Source organism: Anthonomus grandis, chromosome 2, assembly GCF_022605725.1.
Source record: "Anthonomus grandis grandis chromosome 2, icAntGran1.3, whole genome shotgun sequence".
NCBI lineage: Eukaryota > Metazoa > Arthropoda > Insecta > Coleoptera > Curculionidae > Anthonomus > Anthonomus grandis.
Window position 1 is genome coordinate 41,558,891 of NC_065547.1, and position 21,114 is coordinate 41,580,004.

A 21,114-nucleotide genomic window follows, 5' to 3' on the forward strand; every position below is an offset into this window, starting at 1 on the left:
CCCACTTAAATTAACCTTTACCAAGATATCTCGTGTTTTAGTCTTTCAGTCACCGGAATAAAAAAAATTGGAATGAAATTTCTTGTGTTATTACTGTTAACGTAGTTTGCAGGAAGTATTTTCTAATTTAATGAGAAGCAAGAATTTATTTAAACTAATTTTAATTGTTATAAACTTTTACTAATTGTTCAAAATGACCTCCGTCATTTATACCCGAGGGCGTAAAAAGTTAAAAAGTACTTTTTGCATCAACTCCTCATCCTTCTGCAGTATGTTGGCTGCATTTTGAGTCCTTGCCTATAACTCTTCTTTTATATTAATTGCTCTAGAGTACACTATAATTTTTAAAGTCCTCTACAAAATATAATCTAATGGAGATGAGTCCGGTGAGCGTGGTGGCCAGTTTAGGGGAGCGTCATTTCCTCTTCTAATATATCTATTTGCTATCGCTAGCTATCGTATAGCTAATTGTTAGTCAAAAACTAACAATTTTTAAGTCATTACTGGTAAAAATGATTGAATGGAAATTGATGGAAGGATAGATGACGAGATAATTATGATTCGATAAATCCCAATATAAAGATATAGATTATAATATAAAGCAGTACTAAAGTCTACAATGAAAATAAATTACAATAATAATATTAAACCAATAAAAAATCATTGCATACAGGGCTACATTAGGTATAATAGAGTGGTGATCAGCGTAATAAAAGAAAACGTACACAACAATTATTGGTATAAATAAAACCTAACCTAGGACAACACAAATGGTATAATAAAACTTATAACTAAAATCATAAAAAGAATATAATGTACAACACAAAAAAAATGGAAATACTCTTAGCTATCCCTATTTAAAAGATGTTTTCTCAATAGCCTCCTAAACTGGTTCACATTATCACAGGTCTTAATTATCACAGGCAATTTATCAAATTCTATTGAGCCTCTAAATAAAATCAAATTAAGTAACTGAACAGTGTAACACTTATCCACTATGGTGAAGTCTTGACGATGTCTAGTATTGTATGTGTGTAGTACATCCTCAAACGATTTTAACTTATCACAGATATAGCTGGGTAACAAACGATGTTTCAATTTAAATATAAACAAATAGACCTTAAACTTTATACGTTCAGTCAGAGACATCATATTTAGGACACTTAACATACATTTAATTGGTGTATATCGATCACATTTTAAAATAAGTCTCATAGCTCTATTCTGTATTACTTCCAACTGATGTATTTTATATTGTGGCAGATTAAACAACAACGTGGAGCAATACTGCGAATGCGGAAGTGCAATGATATTAAACAAAAGCAACTTTGTGCTCATGGAGAGTGTGCTCAGTTTCTTCCCACTCTGGTGATAAATCCAACTTTTTTGGAGAATTTTCGCATGACGTAGTCTGCATCTGCACAAAAGTTTAAATTGGCATCTCATCTAGAATAGTACCCAAATACTTAATTTCACTCTCAAAAGAATGCTCTTCTGTTTGTCTATTTGATTAAGTCGTGACTTTTTGCCAAATATGCAAAACTTCGTTTTAGCTGTATTTAAACACAATTTGTTAGTGCAAAGCCAAACAAATAAACTATTCAATTAATTTTTTAGGTCGATTTGCAAATGCTGTAAGTTTTTGCCACCCTACACACTAATACCACCCTACACTTTTCAAAAACTTTTACCAAATCATTAATGTACAGTAGAAATAACAATGGTCCTAAAACAGTTCCTTGAGGCACACCATAATTAACAGAAACACACTGAGATATACTATTTTTAAACATTACACGTTGGACTCTGTTGGACACATACGACTTAAACCAACTCAAAGCATTATCCTAATTGCTATAGTTTGGTAATTAAAATTTGTCCATCTATCGTTTCGAAGGCTCTCTTAAAATCTAAAAATACCGCTAAAACAAGATTATCACAGTCGATAAAAAAATGTTTTAATTTAATAGGGATCGAACCAGAGACCATTGGATCCGAAGTCCGAAGCATATACCTTGTCGCCAAACCGGGGTAATTTTTTCTGATAAATATAAAAAAAATTAGGCTTAAGGCACCCTTCAATGAAGAAGATTCTGATAAAGAAGGACGTGTTTTATAAAACCATAATCATAGGATATCATTCTAGATTCCAATATTCCAAAGAAAGGAGATTTTTTTTTAGTCTTATTTTTAACTTTCAGTTATTTGTTTGCTCAGTAAATATTTTCTCAAATTAAATCCTTTAAAGATAGAAACCGGTTATTAGAGTAATGGTTCTAAACTGAAACCGTTCAATGAAAAGAATGCGTATTATTCACAATTGCTTTCAATGTTTTTACCCCTCATCTCTTATGAAACTATTCTCTTCGTAATTTTTTCTATATTTACATTAATCAATTTCCTATTATTTCAAAAAATTAATCAATATTCCATTACGAAGGAAAAAACTTAATCCCATCACAAATCGTGAATTATCCGGCTGCAAGATGCAATCTCCAAGTAAGTTTCGCAAACCGGCATTCTTATGAAATCTATCTACAACTGCATCTCTACGCTTGTCAAATGATTTAGCGAAATTTTTAATTAAGTAATTTATGCAACTTGTCATTAGACGCGCTTTTTAATTAATTATTATCCGTATTCGTTATTTTTTTTCTTAATGTATCGGATAATAAATGATGAAATTTAATGATATTTTGTTGCAGTCGAAAAAAGACAAATAGCCATTAGTATTGTCGGTTATAATTGATTAAAGAGAAAGCGAATATTACTTAATTATTTTCAATCTTGACTTACCCCTGGAGTGCTGGATTGGGGCCCATATGGGTACCTTGTCCAATCTAAACTGGCTTCTTCTGCTGTAGTATCCAGAAGAACAACTGAAACAAAAAGAACTGTTAAAATCCATAAGCACTTCCAAGTTATATAGAAGATTATACTCGCACGTTGTTAAATCTTTTTCGTATAATTACTTAATTAATTATCCAGAAAATGGCGCCAAAGGAATCCGTGGATTGCATAAAAATTAATGGTTAGGCACTTTAAAATACTTTCACGGGTATAAATGTGTTTTTTTAACATTATCGAGTGGACACCTTATGGTCGGTGTCTGGTGAACAGATTGGAGTGGAATTTATAATAATCTCTACGTATTTAGAACCAAGGAGTAATTAATGTAAGGTAAAGGCAAGTTAGCATAAATTGTGAACGCTTTTAAGAACATCTATTATTTTAATCGTTCCTTACTTTCTTAGTTGATAAGCTTATTTTAGATCTTGATTAAACATTAGTTAATCCGCGGTTTTCTTACTTTTTATAAAGAAAAATTGAAACAAATAAGAAAATATTAAACAAATCAGAAAGCAAAATGAAAATAAAGATTCAGTCTGTAAAAATTCCCGACATGTTTCGGACACAGTGGTGTCCATCATCAGAGCATAAACGGTTTAAAATTGGTATCAAATATACCTCGAGCTTTAAAAAAAACAATAATAATAAATAGAGGGTTTTTTGACATGGAATCAAACCCTGGGGCGTATATTTTATACTGATTTTAAACCTCTTATTTCCTGATGGTGGACCCCACTGTGTCCGAAACAAGTCGGGAATTGAAAAAAACTTAATGTTTAATAAATAAGTTAAGGAAGGCGGCAGGATTTTCATTTTACCTTCTATCTACGACTCCACTGCAAGTATGGACTATTTCTTCACTATTAAATCAAAAATTATTCAACTAATTTATAAATAATTATTTTATTATATATTTTAGAACAATAGGTCAAAAAAATTAATTGAATTATACCTACAATTTTTTGTGACTTAGACTTATATTTCAGAAATAAATTATTTATTTATGGTATTATTTTATGGAAGAACAAAAATTATTTTAAACAATTATTTAAACTTATTTTTAATTGAAGTAGAAATAGCAAACTCAATTTTCTTTCATCCAAGTTGAAAGAACTTATAATAATTTAGTGAGTTATGAAGTCAATAAAAAAAGAGCAATTAAAGAAGGTAAATGTAAAAAATTCAATATATATAATTTTTATACCTTTAAACACATTTAAAAATAATATATACAAGATATTAAAAGGAATAATTTCCTAACAAAAAGCGTTATTTTGTTTATTGTCTCATTAAATATCTATAAAATAATAAAGCAAGCAAATAGTGTCTTGTAAAAAAATCTGAGATATTTCTAAGTATTTGAAAATAATGTATTTTAAATGTATAATAAAGAATTTAAATAATTATGTTACCACTCTTTCTGTACTGCTTTAAAACTTTATAATCTAATTGTGGTAAACTAAGTGACAATATAATCTATAAACTATCGTAAATATTATGTTTTAAATATTTGTATGTTTTGTTAATATTTTAACTGACAGTTATTTTACTAATAATTTAAACAATTATAGTTTTCACAAATGAAGAAAAGCAATATATATCATTAAAGTTTTTTTATAAATGTGATATGGATCGATGAAGCAAAACAAATCGATGGAAAAATACAAAACTACAAACTACATCTACAAAATATGGCATTTTTAATAGAAATATTAAACCCATTTTGGGACATTATTATTATTTTAAATAACTGATCGTTTAGTTCTAATGTTTTAATTTTTTTTTTATGTTTAATTTTTAATTCCAGAATTTTTGAAATTTATAAAATTTTTTGAGTATTTTTAGGATATTGCAGGCATTTTGATAAAATCTCATTTTACTCGTTGCCTTCGGGTCAGTTATCACGCCTTCTAAGTATCTCAAATAATTTTTCTTTTAATTTTAATATTTTAAAATAAGTTTATAATTCTTAAAATTTTTAAAATAATTTTTAAAATTTTCCAATTTTTTTTTTATTTTTATAAAACCAGGCATTTAAAATAAAATGTACTATTATTTCAGGACTTTGAAATCATCTTCCACGTCTTCCAGATTTTTTAAATCACTTTTCTTTCAATAAGGTTTTCGATTTTTTATTTCAGAATTTTTTAAATAACTTTTAACATTTTTAACTCTTTTTGAGGACTTTAATTTTATTTCAGGCATTTGTAATTAAATTTTATTTTATTCCAGGATTTTGAGGTAATTTCCCCATGTCTTTCAGGTGTTTGTAACCTATAATATTGCAATATAATATTTTTATTTAATTTTAGGTTTTTGGGGTAAGCTATCGCAAGATTTCCTTTAAAATTTGGGAAATTGGTAGGCTTTTGGATTTTCTTTAAAGTCCCAGATTAATAGAATAATTTTCAAATTATTTCAAGCATTTAAAAAAAAGTTTTGTTGTTTTATTCCAGGCTTTTAGAATTAGTTTTTCTATTTTCCAGACGTGTGAAGTGATTTTTTATAATTTCCAGACATTTAATGTAATTCTGTAGATTTTTCAGAAAACTGAATTAATTTTAAAAACTGAATTAAGAAGGTGGAATAAGGATAAAGAGGGTGACGCTGAATATGAATCGAACCTAGTTCGTTTCTGTACAATAATGAGTGGAAGTAGTATGGTAGCGTGGGAGGAAGGATGGCGACGTCTAGCAACGATTATAACTGCATCGTGTTCGTCTCATGATGTCACGGACTATTTCAATAAAAATAATTTTTGATAATATGGTGATATTTTATTAATTAATTCTTGATATTGTGGCGATAACTTTAAATGGGATTTTAACAAATTATTATAATAATTAAAATAAATATAAATAATAATAAATATACAGGGTGTAAATAAATAGATGCGAAAAAATTCAGGGCAGCATACTTTATTTCAGATATTTGATGGAAATGTTTACGCCTTCCAGGGATTTCAATATTTCTTTTAAATATTTTTCAGGACTATTGCGTAATTTTTTGTCTTTCAGGTATTTAACGTAATTTTGTAAAATAAAATGGAAAATGGCTCCAACTGCTTGGAAAACATACAAAATTACTATAAATGCATAAAAAAAAATTAAATTTCGGAAGACGGAAGGATTTTGAGGTAATTTTCCCACGTCTTTCAGGTATTTGTAATATATAATATTGCAATATAATGTTTTTATTTAATTTTAGGTTTTTGGGGTAAGCTATCGCAAGATTTCTTTTTAAATTTGGGAAACTGGTAGGCTGTTGATTTTCTTTTTTGAAGTTTTTTAAAGTTCCAGATTAATAGAGTAAATTTTCAAATTATTTGAAGCATTTTAAAAAAAAAATTGTTGTTTTATTCCAGGCTTTTAGAATCAGTTTTTTTATTTTCCAGACGCTTGAAGTGATTTTTCTGTGACTTCCAGACATTTAATGTAATTCTGTAGATTTTTCAGAAAGCTGAATTCATTTTCTACTTTATTTCAGATATTTGATGGAAATTTTTACACCTGCCAGGGGATTTCAATAATTCTCTTAAATATTTTCTAAGACTTTTGCGTAATTTTTTGTCTTCCAGTTATTTAACGTAATTTTGTAAAATAAAATGGAAAATGGCTCAAACTGCTTGAAAAAACATAAAAAAATACTCCAAATGTATGAAAAAAGTTCCGGAAGACAAAAAAAGTATTAAAAAAAACTTTGATTGCCTGGAAAATCTAGAAAACTACGTCAAATGCCTGTAAATTATGAATGATTCTCAAAAATTTTAAAAAATAAATTAAAAAATTAAACCTCATATGAAATAAAATTGTTAATAATCTTTACTTCCTTTTGTATTAAAAATCTGCGTTCGTATTAAAAATCTAAAAACACCATCATGTAGCACAAAAAAAGTGGCAATAAAAATGTGCAATTCTTTAAAAAATCGGATAAAAAATAAACTCTAAAAAAAAAACAAAATCGATTTTTTAAAATTTCAGATTTTTTCGGCTTTCTTATTTCTTTCAATAATTCTTTTAAATATTTTCCAGGACTTTTGCGTAATTTTCTGTCTTCCAGGTATTTAACGTAATTTTGTAAAATAAAATGAAAAATGGCTCCGGAAAAAAAAACTGCTTGGAAAACATACAAAATTACTCCAAATGCATGAAAAAAATTAAGTTCTCGAAAACAAAAAAAAAGTTTGAATGCCTGGGAAAACTAGAAAACTACGTCAAATGCCTATAAATTATGAATGATTTACAACAATTTAAAAAAATTAAACCCCATATGAAATAAAATTGTTAATAAAATTTACTTGCTCTATTTGAGTAAACTAATCTCTTTTGAAATATATACAAGTATTTCGAAAATAATGAAGGTTCAAGTAACCCTGAAATAATTTGTGTATACTACTACGGTATTGCATTGCTAGTATTTCTGTCTAATGTGTAATATTTATTGCCAGTCTAAATATTGTCTTCTCAGTTTATGCACAGCCTAATGCGGCAGATTAAGTTTTTTTTTCAAAAATTCGGGTTTTAAATAATAAAAAATACTACTTGTGATACATCACTAAAAAGAGAAATTTTGCAAAGATTTAAAAAATGCAAAAACCAAATTTTACGCCCATTAGAAAAAACAAAGTTGATATTGGTTGGCTAAAGACGAAACGTTGTATTAAAAATCTAAAAACACCATCATGTAACATAAAAAAAAGTGGCAAGGCAAATGTGCAAATTATTTTAAAATTGGATAAAAATAAGCTCAGAAAAAAAACAAAATCGATTTTTTAAAATTTCATATTTTTTCGTAATAACTTCGGAACCATTTGGAATTTTTAATTTTTTTAAACGGCATATTGTTAAGCTTAAAAATTCCTAACTTTCCCCTAATTCAACCATCTTCCTATCTCTTATAGATTTCAAAATCCCCGTGTTGAGGGTCTCAGTGTAAAATACCAATAGACCTTTGAAGAATTCAATAATTTCTTTTAAAAAGCGTTTTGTTGGTGCCTAGAGGCCTATACTCTCCATGTTATCAGAATGTTCACATTTATGCTGAGAAAGTATTTAATAAATTGAAAAAAAAAATAAGCTTAACAAAGAATTTGCGATATAGGACTAATAATAATAAAATACGTAAAAAGGTTTGTTCGGGGAAATTGATAATGTAATTACCAAACTAATAAAATTGTCCAAAAGTGTAGATATTTCGCTAAGAAATTCGTTTCAATTTATTTGTATTTAAAACAAACATTTTCATTACTTTTTGAGATTTTAGACCTTCAAGTCAGTATACATACTTAGATACGTAAAATAAGCTTCGTCAAAGTATCTAATTATATTTCCTAAAAATATTTCTCTTTGATTATGAGATTCCGGATTTTAAAGCTTCTTCCTCTTCTTCACCTTTAGGGTTCTATATCTTCAAATTCAAATAAACAAAATATTTGAAAGCCAAACGATAAACATTTTTTTCACGACATTATATACTGAAGACCTTCTACTCAAACACAGTCTCCTAATGTACCTAATCCTAACAATGGATGCGTGATTCGTGTCATTTAACCGTCGTGGATCTCTAAGGGTGTTAGCAGTGATGTTTCTTTTCATTAAGTATGCAAAGATACGTATCTAGGATCTGTTTTATATAACAAAGAGGCTTAAGCACCCCGGGATCACAATCTTAATGCATTGTGCTAGCAGCGTTTATATCTATTAACGCTAACTTGAACCTTAATGATTATAAAATGGCCTTAAGAAAGAGGTTGTGTCAAAGACTTAATTTTTTTTACAAACTAATTAAATCTGGCAAATTAAATTGCCCCAAGAAATAAATCATTATTCCATACCCACCTATAAGTAATTCCGCATATCATGCAGTAATAACTTTACGCTGTCGATTTTTTCAATTACCAGGCCTAGTGGGCAATTATCAATTAATCAGTGACACTTGCACTGGTAATTTACTTATTACAATCTAAGCGAACGATCTAACTAATAAAACTTCTTTTTAACGTTTCTAGATATGCTTTGAGAGATATTGTGGAGTAGCAGTTGCATGGATATTAATATATGTGAAAGTGAAGGCTAAACAATCATAAGATCCTAATATAACTATTAAAAGGGAATGAAAATATTGCACTTAGTGTTAGATTCACTTAAAATATAAAAAGAGTTATTTAATCATAAGTTAATAGGGACTATCGGTTTTATTTAAAATTGGTGAAGGCTCTTTAGATTTTAATTTTGTAAAGACATTTAATCCCGAAAGCAAATTTACAAACATAAGAAATAACGTTATTGATTCAATGGGATACTGGAATGCATTAATATATTTTTTTTTGTTTATACAGTAAAATTATTAATAGATCCCATGTGCATAATAAAGAATTGATAACACCTCCTCCACATCGAACATCTATTTATAAACGGAGTTTTTTACATTTATCTTTGACAAATAATTATTGTATAAAATTTAATTAAAGTAATATGGAAAAAGTCTTGAGTATAAAAATTAGGTCATACTAAAAAAACATCGAAGGGTTAGTAGAGTAGGAGAGATATATCACCCATTTGTAAAGGACATCTACATCTGAACTTGGCCTCTTTTCACAACATAGTATAAGAGTAAGTAAAATTACTAGTCAACCAATACCATTATTTAATCATGATTTTTCTGAGAAGTAAACATCCCCTAGTAACAAAATATGAAAATAGACTTAACAGCAAATAATACAAAAATTATAATTTCTGTATTTTAAATAAATAATTTCTGTATAAAGTAAAAATTTCACGGAACCTAAATTTTCGTATTTCTTCTATTATAATTTTAATGAAACTAATACTAATTATAATTTTAATGAAAAACATCAGGTCAAAAATTCAAAAGTATACAAAATTTGCTAGCATAAAACAATAAGTTGATGATAGGTTAGGTAATTAAAATTAGTTGTAACAAACAAAAAAATTTGCACAAAATGTGAAATTACCAGCCAATAAATATAAACAATAAAAAGAGTTATAAAAATAGACTGACAGAATTAATACAAAAAGTTAAGAAGGAATATTATTCATAGCCTATCATTCTTACTAGACTTACTTACGCTTTCAGCTGAGTATGCTCTGACATATTGTGAAGCCAAAGATTTACAAATATCTAGAGTTTTCTATAGAAAATTCGAAAAAATTTAAGAGACTCGTAGAAAGATTTTATACTAAGAGTCGTTACATTAGAAATTAACCTATAGGAGGTTATTTGGGTGTTCTCTAAAGAAGTTGCTTGCCGAGGTTTTAAGAAGGCTAGCAATTCATAAATTCGCATGTGAACTCGATAATCTAGACTGGAGAATAAATCGAAGAATGTTAGAAGTGGTCTTTAGCTCAACAGATGTGCAAGAGATGGGGTATTATAATAATATTGGCTTGTCCTAAGTCAAGTTTTGCAGCATAGCCAATTTGCTCTAGCTGCTTTATTGCGGCATTTTTTATTAAATGCGGGGAGAATATAAGCCAATGTTTTTTTTTTCATTATTGTTGGCATCTTGGTGCCGAAAGTATGGTTTGGTTGGGAAGAATTTTTTTTTTTTAGTTAGGATCGGTGTAGGGTCCAATACCTAGAATAAAAATTAAAAATCTGTTCAATTATTGGAAAGAATTAAAAAATTAGATATAACAATTGGATTTGTTACGCTACAATACAAATTTAGTTATTATTTGAAAAAAATTGAACCTAAATCCCCTTACTTACTCGCCCATAATTATGTAAAAACACATTTACAAGACAACCTGCCGAGTCAAGTATGTACCTCTACTAAGCGAAACAGCGTGTGTTTGATTTTAAGATACTAAAGGTATGTAAGTGTGTCGTAAAGAGGTCAGCAGGGGCACAAAACATTTAAGTAAAAGTTTATAAATGGTCGGAAGGCAAAAATCCTTTCGTTTTCGTTCGGCTTTTGCAGGTGCCCCCGTTTAAACTAGACAGTTACCGTCAAAAAGGAAGCTCGTAAAAAATTACGACGGAATTGTAAAAAGCGGAGCCATTAACGTGACAAGGATTTTTGGTCCTTCGATCGGGTGGTCTGATAAGGCAAAATCTAACTTCTTAATTACGCTTTCGGTTTGAAAAAGTTAAGGTTAGTCTTAGACCGATAGATCAGGTGACAGAAGATAAAAGTTCTAATTTATTAATGGAAGGTATAGAGGGTTTTCCCAATTTAAGTCATTTATATCTGGGTTTTAAATGCCTTAATTTTTTAACTAAATGTGCAACGTAAAAATTCTATCTTAAATGTATATCAATTATTATTTATGAATATGTAATTTGTCCAGTGTGTGCTAATTTAAGACACATTTAAATACTGAATGTTTGTTGTTCCAGTTTCATACCATGACAAAAAAATCAACAATATTAAAAGTAAATTTATTAAAATCAAATAATTCATTAAGTTTTAAGAAATTCTTTATTTACCTCCCTAAAAATTCTTGGCCAAGTCAAATATGCCATCAAGTGAATTAATAAATATAATGGTCCGAGAACCACACCCTAAGTCAAGGCACTGATATTCCAGTTTTCTTATTACCAGCAGTATCAATTGCAAAGTCAACGAAGATGCACAGCCTCTTTGTTATCTAAATTCTTATATATTTCTTTTATTAGGTATACCATTCGATACTCCCTCGATCTGCCAGACCGAAAATCAAGTTGAGGCTCTGAGAACCTGTTGTATTTCTCGAAGAGTCTTACAATGAAATGAAATTTACCACTACATCTAAAAATAGATTTAATTGGGCCAATTTTTAATGTTCTGGGATAATATCCGTTTTCTATACATTTATCTATTAAGTTACAGAGGTGTAACGAAATTATTTGTGAAATTTGTTTAAGAGATTCAGATTTAATAGAATCGTAGACTGGTGATTTCTTTGGTTTTAGTTTTGGTAGTAAGTTCTTCAGTACTGTTTAAATTTAAAAGCAGAGAGTCTACATTTGGCTCTGGTTCTTTTAGTATTTTTTTTTTTCATTTAATTATGATTTATTTACATACTTGCACTACTTCTTCTTCTTCTTCTTTATTAGCCCTATCCATTACGAATGTTGGTGATCATCGTAGCTATTCGTATTTTATTGAGAGCACATATAAACAGCTCAGTGGAGATAGCACTATACCATTTGAAAATTCTTCTATTCGGACCTCTCTTTCCTTCTACTTTGCCCTGTATGATGTTCTCTAAGAGACGTTATTTAAGTATTCATATTTTTGTATCTCAATTGTGAGTAAAAGTTGCAGTTTGCAATTCATTCTGTTTCGTACTTCATTATTTATTATATGGTCAGTTTAACGTATCTTCGGGATTCTTCTGTAAATCTATATCTTTCATTCTGAGATCTCCGTTGGTGATCTTCATTCTCGTTTTAATGAAAATACTTCGTGCTTTCTCTATGCGATATTTTACCTCTACAGAATGATTCCAAGTTTCACATAGGGTAGTTCCTAAATAATTTAATTTGTCTTATTATTGATTATTAATGATCTCGACAAAATATTAGCATTTCCATTTGTAGAGAAAAGTCTTCTTGCCCTTCTCAACCCGCTATATTATAGCCAATTCACTTCAAGAATGGACTTCTACTTACACAAAAAAGTTCTGTATATGGTATTGGAGTTTTGCTAATTACCATATATTTTGTCTTTCTGGCAATGAGTTCTAGACTATATTCTTTACTGGTAATATTAAAAGAACTTACTAGCTTTTGCAGGTTATCCAAGCTGCCGGCTATATCCACCAGAAATATTTATTTACATCGTAGTTACTTACTGCTATTTGTGTCTGATTTAAATATCGCTGCAATATTCCGAACTGAACTTAAACTGGCCTTCCAATGGGGACGCGGCTTCATATATACTCGGCATATTTCCTTCCAGAAGATTCGCTAAAAGTTTTCATGCTTCTCAAGAGATGTCGTGCGATGTGTTTCCGTTACCGCGTTAATTTCGGAATAAGTGAAAAAAGCTAGTATTATCGCGGTGTTGTCAACATTATTATAATGCCCCATCCCTTTCACATCTGTTGACCTAAAGATGACTTCTACCATTCTTTGATTCATTCTCCAGTCTAGGTTATCGAGTCCGCATGCCAGTTGATGAATTGCTATGCTTCTAAAAACCTCGGCAAGCAACTCCTTTAAAGGAGACAAAGCCTTCCAAACATCCTTATAGGATAACTTCTAATGTAATGCCTCTTTGTTAACTAGGTATAGGATCGTTCTGCTAGTCTCTTGATCCCGACTCTGGGATTAGACCGACGCTACTCTTAAATTTTTTCTACGTAAACCCTCCGCTATTCCTCTGGATATTTGTAAATCCTCGGCTACACAATATGTCAGAGCATACTCAGCTAAAGCCATAAGCAAGTCTAGTGAGAATATTATGCCATAAATTCATCGAATGTCAAATCTTACTCTGATCGGATTTGCGGTAGTCCAGCATCTTCTTGGTTTCCATAATAAGAAGGCAATCGGTTAAAATAAATGACTCCACACCTTAGACCTTAGTGGCTTTTGTATGCTGTAAAGAACATGGCTTTCAGAACTTTAATATGCGTATTCCCAAGATGTTTAAAGTTTCGGTGACAAACCCTCTTAAAGTCATAAAGCCCAACCGCGCCACGATTGTTGTGCCTCTGCTATTTATAATATGTCCGAATTATATATCGCGCCAATATTCCGAACTCGACTTGAACTCGTGGAGTCTCAACTGCGATGCGGCTCCTTATATACTCGGCAGATCACTGTTCGGGAAGATTCGCTAGCCTTCCACGCGTCTCCAGAGATGGCTTGCGGTATGCTTACGTTACCGCCGTGATTCCGAAATTAGGGAGAAAAGAGGGTATATTCAGGGCGCTGCCAATATCGTTACAATACAGTTTTGAGATTACACCGGAAGAAGTATTTATTCTCTAAATTTCAAAATCGCCCACTGACTAACTCAAGCATGTAATTCATTTTCCTGGTGCTCTTCAAAATTAAAATATGTAATGAAAATTGCCTCTTTAATACATGCGTTAATAGAACGAATCGAATTCCTAAACCATAAAGTTTTTATTTTAAATAATATTCAATTACATTGCTACTACTTAATTACCCTCATACGTACACCCTAAAAAGTCTTTCATCCCCCCAATGTACCCGAACCAAAAATGACGCATCATCATCATGGTCCAACACTACGTTACTCCTTACACCTCAGCGGCTTTTGTATTGTGTAAAGAATATCTTTGATAGCTTCCAGAACTTTATACGACCCATCCCAAGATATATCGGTGACAAACCCTTCCACCTCGTAAAGTCATAAACCCAGACTAAATCACCGTTGTTGTATAGTTCACTTAAGGATATGCCGTTGACTCCTAATGCCATAAATCAATTAGATCATTAAGCTCCATTGTGCAGTTTTAATTCGGACGAAGATATAAATATATACACATATTTAAATTTTTTGATATTAATCGTAATTATTGAATATTTTTTAATGCAGATAAATTAAATTTCTTAGCAGGTATATAAAATTTCTAATCCGGCTCTGATCACAAATACAGGGTGGGGCATAGTAACCAAGTGTTTTTAAAATAATATTAAAACTTAAGTTTTTACTCTAAAAAAATTATATTGGTAGCACACTATAGGTAATTTCAAGAATTTCAAAGAACTCCAAGAATTTCAACATATAAAGAATTTCAAGATATTCATAAACGGAAAATAATATATGGCATGTGATGACTGTTTTCATTGACGCACTGTTGAAGTCGTTCTAGAAAATTTGCCTCCACTCTTTCCAATAGATCTCTATTGATTAGGCTGACTTCGCGACGAATCGCTTCCTTTAATTCATCTAACGTACGTGGTTTGGTCTCGTAAACACGCGACTTAAGGTATCCCCAAAAGAAAAAATCGCACATGGATAAGTCAGGGGACCGGGAAGGCCATAAAATGTCGCCAAACCGAAAAATGAGATAAATAGGAAACAGGTGGCGAAGAACAGCCATAGATGCTTTGGCGGTGTGTGCCGTGGCCCCATCTTGCTGAAACCACAAATCTCGGATATCCACACCTCTTCTTTGTAAGTCAGGAATAAAAAAGTTGTTAACCATATGAATGTAACGATCGGATTTTACAGTAACGGTAACCCCATTTTCTTCAAAAAAATATGGTCCAATGATGCCAAATTTTCTCACCGCGCACCAAACCTTAGGGTTGTGGAGTGGTTTTTCATGCATTTCACGCAATTTTATCTGTTGAGGCCGCCATTAAGGTGGAAATAGGCTTCATGACTCATAACTAAGGAAAGGTTTTCAATTTGTTCAAAAAGTTGAAGCATTTGTTGAGCAAAAGCCAAGCATTGCGGATAATCTCTTACATTTAATTCCTGCACAACCGCTATTTTGTACGGATGAAAATGTAATTGTCTCTGTAAAATCCGTCTTACAGTCCGATTGCTGATTTGAAGTGCAGCTGAATGACGACGAGCAGAGCGGCGTGGGCTCTGCAGTACCGCTTGTCTAACCCTTTCAACTTTCTTTTGAATACGCAGAGTACGCTGGCGGCCTGGTGTTTTTCATTATCGAGCCCCCTGTTTGAAGATTATGAACCCAACGTAAGATCGTGTCTCGAGCGGGGACAGAGGCATTTCGATAAATATTGAATCTTCGACGAAACTCACGTTGAACTGCAGTCATCGACTCGCCACTTCTAACAAAACAATCGTAAGCAAATACAAATAATTAGGGTTTTATTACGGTCAAAAAATCAACGGTATATCTTTGAGTAAACTATACTTCTGGTATTTATAATATGACCGATTTAAATATCGCGCCAATATTCCGTACTGAACTTGAACTCGTCTGCCAACTGCGATGCGGTTCCTAATATACTCGGCAGACCACTGTTCCGGAAGGTTCGCTAACCTTCCACGCATCTCCAGAGATGGCGTGCGGTATGCTTGCGTTACCATGTTGATTCCAGAATTAAGGAGGAAAGATGGTATATTCACGACACTGCCAATATCGTTGCATTACAGTTTTGAAATTATATATTTCATATTTTTTTGGTGCTCCTCAAAATTAAAATATGTAATGAATATTGCCTCTTCAATAAATGCTTTAAAAGAACTCGGTCCCTAAAATAAAAAGTTTTCCTTTTAAACAATATTCAATTACGTCGCTACCACTCAATTACCCTCATTACGCACACCCCAAAAAGTCTTTCATCCCCTCAATGTCCCCGATCCAAAAATGTCGCATCATCATCATCATCATCGTCAGGGTCCGAGACTACGTTATTCCTTTGAAGTCGTCGGTCACATTTCTTAGGAGCAATTTAACTTGGGAACTATAAAAGCTAACGTACAAAGCGAGGCCCGTCTCTCTCCGAAAATTTCCTCGCGACACGCATGAGAAAATTTCTCGTCTTTTTCCCCCTCAGACAGGGAGGGGGCACGGGGGGCGATCCTGTTTGTACATCACCCTTTTTGCCCCCGAGAGCATGTCTTGTCTCTTTTCCCCTTTTATCTACATTTTCGGGAAATTTACTCTAATTCGCACGACGAATTTTTAATTACTTTTTAATAAAAAGTTTTTACGGTGATGAAGAGAGGTTCGTTAGGCGTGAAAGTTAAATTGCTGTCTAGACTTGTTTTTCCCTTTTTTTCTCTCATTAATAGGACTATTATAGGCCAGTAAATGAGGAGGGATAAAACACTATAATCTAAGAATTAAAATGAATGAAATAAACAGTCTCAGAGCTCTACTTTATACGACTAAATTTTTTAAAATATTCCAACCTTTAAAAACCCAATATGTATTCTGTTGAGTGGATATCCTAGAATTTTATAACTATCGCACCGTTTTAACCTTTCGTTTGACGTAAAAAATTTTAATCACACATATTTAGATTCATATATCTGCTCAATATACATGCCTGGAAAATTTCTTCCTTGAATACCTACATAATATACCCTTGCATTAACCTGCAACAGAGACACATAAGGTAAAGAGATAACGAATCATTCACCGATTGCTCCACTTGCACTTGTTGATAAGGTATTTAGATTATGTTGTAATGTCTTACTAGCAGGGGATTGGATTATAAGATTCATAATTTAAAAGAGGAGTAAGTTGTGAAAACTAAAATTATAGAATAGGTGAGTGAAAAATTATGAAGTTGGATCTAGTTTTGGTTTCATTGTAATAGTGAAATCTTAATTATTCCAATAATACTTTTTAATTCTTAAGTTATTTTCATTTAGATTAAGAGTAGTAATTTCTTTGAAGCTCCAAAAGCGAAACCGAGTAACATTTTAAATTAAAATCTCTTCTTTCAAGGTATCAATATTCTTGTAGTGATGACATTTAGTCAATATTTAATAGTTTCATAAATATTAATACACCACTATGTTTACATGGGTCAATTATATAGTAGTTTAGATAGTAGTTTGGTAACAGGTGTTTTCTTTGCATAATATCATACTGGTGAAGATCCTCATGAAATATTCATTCATGCTCTTTTTCGCATGCATCATGTTCTCTAAAACATCTTGGCACAGTAAATATTTTCAAGTTCACGAATTCATTCATACAGTCTTCTTTGTAGCCCAGTCAAATACCCAATACCACTCTCACTTCATTTCTCTGAAGTCTTTTTTTTTGAAGAATTTTCTCTGAAAATTTTCTCTATAATAGGCCAAGCTATGCAGCTCTGCTCAGAGACACACAACTTTTCAAGTTTTGCAACAGATATAAGCTGCTCTTCAGTACATACACTACTGAGTCAATGTGCATATTGCAAAGCAGCCTAGAATCTTGATGAATTTCACCTGATGAAAAACTTTCATTGACCATATCATAATCTTTCATAGAAAACACCACCTTGTTTGTTTTCTTAACATTACAATTCGATCCATTGACTGCAAACCAATACTTAGCCTTGTCCTGAAGGATATTCAATATCTGGAATAAGAAATGTTTTTCAAAACCTTCAATCAATATTCCTATATTATGAAAAAATTACGACAAATGGAAGGCATTAAAAATCATAGTTATAAATGCCTGGAATAAAACGGAAATTTAATTCCGATGGTTAAAACTTATGGAAACTATTTATAATTTAGGCAAGACTTTAAACGCCTGGAATTAAAAAAAGTTACTTTATGATCGTGAGAATTACCTCAGATGCCTGGGCAAGGTATAAAAGACTGCCTTTAAAGCTTGAAAAATGTGAAAAACGTATTTCTTATTCTGCAAGACCAAAATATACGTCAATATGAAAGACAGAAAATTGTTTATAATTTTTAAAAATCATATAAAATTCCTGAACTGCCTGAAAGAAAAAAAGCAAAAATAAAAATCCCAAAAAATGTATATGAAAACCTGGAATAAAATGGAAAAATACATAAAAACTATTTTTTAAAAACCTGAATTAAAAATTATCTTTAATACTTAGAAGAAACTTGAAATGATTTTTAATATTTGGAACACAATTCAAAATAAATTTAAAAATCCCATAAAAGATTGAGATAATGCTGACTGCAACATGACTCAAAAATGACCATGACTGAAAGACAGACAATTATTTCTAATTCTTAAAAATTATAAAAATATTCCAGAATGCCTCAAATAAAACAAAAAAAATAAATAAATACCCTAAAAAATATTTATGGAAATCTGGAATAAAATGGTAAATAATCCAGGAACAAATATCACTATTATGATCGTTAAAATTACGATAGATGCTTAGAAGACATACGAAACTGCTCCAAATGCCTGAGACATGTGAAAGTATTCTTAATTCCTTACGGACATTAAATCCTTAAATCAAAATACATAAAAACTATTACGTACCTGCATATTTACCTGTATAACTACTAAGTACCTGGAATAAAAATTATCTTTAATGCTTGGAAGAAACTTGAAATGATTTTAAATATTTGAAACACAATTAAAAATAAATTCAGGAACCCCATAAAAGATTAAGACAGTTACTTCAACATGACTCAAAAATGACGCAGATGAAGGCAGAAAATTATTTCAAATTCTTAAAAATCAAAAAACTTCCCCGACTGCCTGAAATAAAATTAAAAAAAAAATAAAAACAACTAACGAAATATAACGAAAATATTACAGGAACAAAAGTCGCTATTTAAACCGTAAAAATTACGTTAGATGCTTGGAAGACATAAGAAACTGCTCCAAAAGCCTGGGATATGTGAAAGAATTCTTAATACCTAGGAAACATTAAATGCTTAAATTAAAATCCATAAAGACTATTTTTAAAAACCTGGAATAAAAATTATCTTTAATACCTAGAAGAACTTCCGATGATTTGAAATATTTGGAACCCATTTGAAAATAAGTTCCAGAATGCCATGAAAAATTGATATAATTACTTTAACATGGTTCAAAAATGACCATGACTGAAAATTATTTCTTATTCTTGAAAATCATAAACAAATTTTGGAATGCCTCAAATAAAACAAAAATATTAAAAAAACTACAAAATGTAAATGGAATAAAATAGGAAATTATCCAGGAACAAAAATCACTATTATAACCGTAAAAATTACGTTAAATCCTGAAACTGCTTCAAAAGCCTGGAAAATGTGAAAGAGTCTTAATGAGTAATAAGAGACATTAAACGCCTAAATCAACATACATAATATCTTTTTAAAAATCTTGAATAAAATTATCTTTAATACTTAGAAGAAACTTACAATGATTTTAAATATTTAGAACCTAATTGAAAATAAGTTCATGACTTTAACATGACTCAAAAATGACCATGACTGAAAGGTAGAAAATTATTTGTAATTCTTGAAAATCATAAACAAATTTTCGACCGCCTCAAATAAAACAAAAAATTAAAAAAAACTACAAAATGTATATTAAAACCTGGAATAAAATAGAAAATAATCAAGGTACAAAAATCACTATTCTAACCGTAAAAATTACGTTAAATGCTCTGAATACTGAAACTGCTCCAAAAGCCTGGAAAATGTCAACCTTAGATTGAGATAATTACTTTAACATGACTTGAAAACATAACAATATCAAAAAGATCGCAGTGTCAGCTGAAATCAACAGTCGAGTATAGCGAAAACAGGAATCTGCAAATTTTAACGAGAACTTTATTTTTTTAAATAATTTAAGACTTTAAAATTTCTGTTGCTTATTTAGATTAAACTAAATTTCTTGTCTCAATAAATTACCCTTAAGCCCCACTGGATTCCCGGTAAGTTTGATTTCCTCCACCTCATCGCCCTATTTAGCCACCCTTTCGCTCCTCCATCCGAAATTCGCACTTCGGACTGCAAAATCGAAATTCGCTTGTCTTAATGCAATACGTGCTCGCGCTTTCGAACTTTCTGTTTAACTTCGGAACCTTTGGCGAACTTTGAGATGTTACCTTTGAAGATTAAACTCGCAACTTAACAGAATTTGAAAACCATCTGACGCGGAGTTCAGTTTCTATATCTATATATTCTATTCTATTAATTAATAATCGTTGTCTGTATATAACGTTTGGAACGTTAGCAAGGACGATGCCTTGGGTGTAGTGGCTTTAATTGACTTAAATAGTAAAATTTTATTGGTTATTGTTCTTTATAGATTGTTATCGCAGTATTTATTATTATGACTGCTGATTTTAATAGTATGTCAATAAACACGACGGTCATTTGCAAAAATTAAACCCGGTTTATATTTGAATCGAACAGAGGGGTTGATTTATCCACGATTCAAAAAATTAGCATAACACGTTCCTCCCTGAATCAATTCTCGACCGGTGAACATTAAAAACAAACTCGCGGACGGTTTTGTTTCTCATTTAAAATTCCGCTTTTGCCGATAAATTCTTTAAGAGGTGATCCTCGGTCCGTGGCAATTGTTTTTTTTTCTGTCTTTCGGTTATTTTCTGCCATATGCGTATGTTCGGTCGGACAGGACGCCGAGAAAAAACCAATTGGTAGAATAACGAATGCCCGTGCTCGCTCACAGTTTGTTCAATATAGAACGGCCCACGCTTAACTTCTTTGTTTTTTTTTTGCATTTTAATGTATAGTCGTGGCACTTGTGGACCAGAAAATGGAGGGTTTTGGTTCGAGTTTTCTCAATCCGAACCTATACATTTTTCAAATTGCTTAGGAGAAAGAAGATTTAGGAGCAGAGGTTACATTGCCAGGGCCTGCTTCCGCCCAGGGGAGCATCATGAAGTAGATTACAGAAATCAGAATCG

At 31.0% G+C, this 21,114-nt stretch overlaps 1 protein-coding gene across 11 annotated transcripts in view; it reads right to left on the bottom strand.

Moving 5' to 3' along the window:
- Nucleotides 1-21,114, bottom strand: part of LOC126750645 (ephrin type-B receptor 1-B) — a 515,677-nt gene that overhangs the window by 174,517 nt on the left and 320,046 nt on the right. For all 11 annotated transcript variants that reach the window (XM_050460308.1, XM_050460307.1, XM_050460306.1 and 8 more), the window contains one exon: nt 2,797-2,879. In XM_050460308.1, the coding sequence (XP_050316265.1) occupies nt 2,797-2,879 (83 nt within the window). The remainder of the gene's footprint in view (nt 1-2,796; nt 2,880-21,114) is intronic.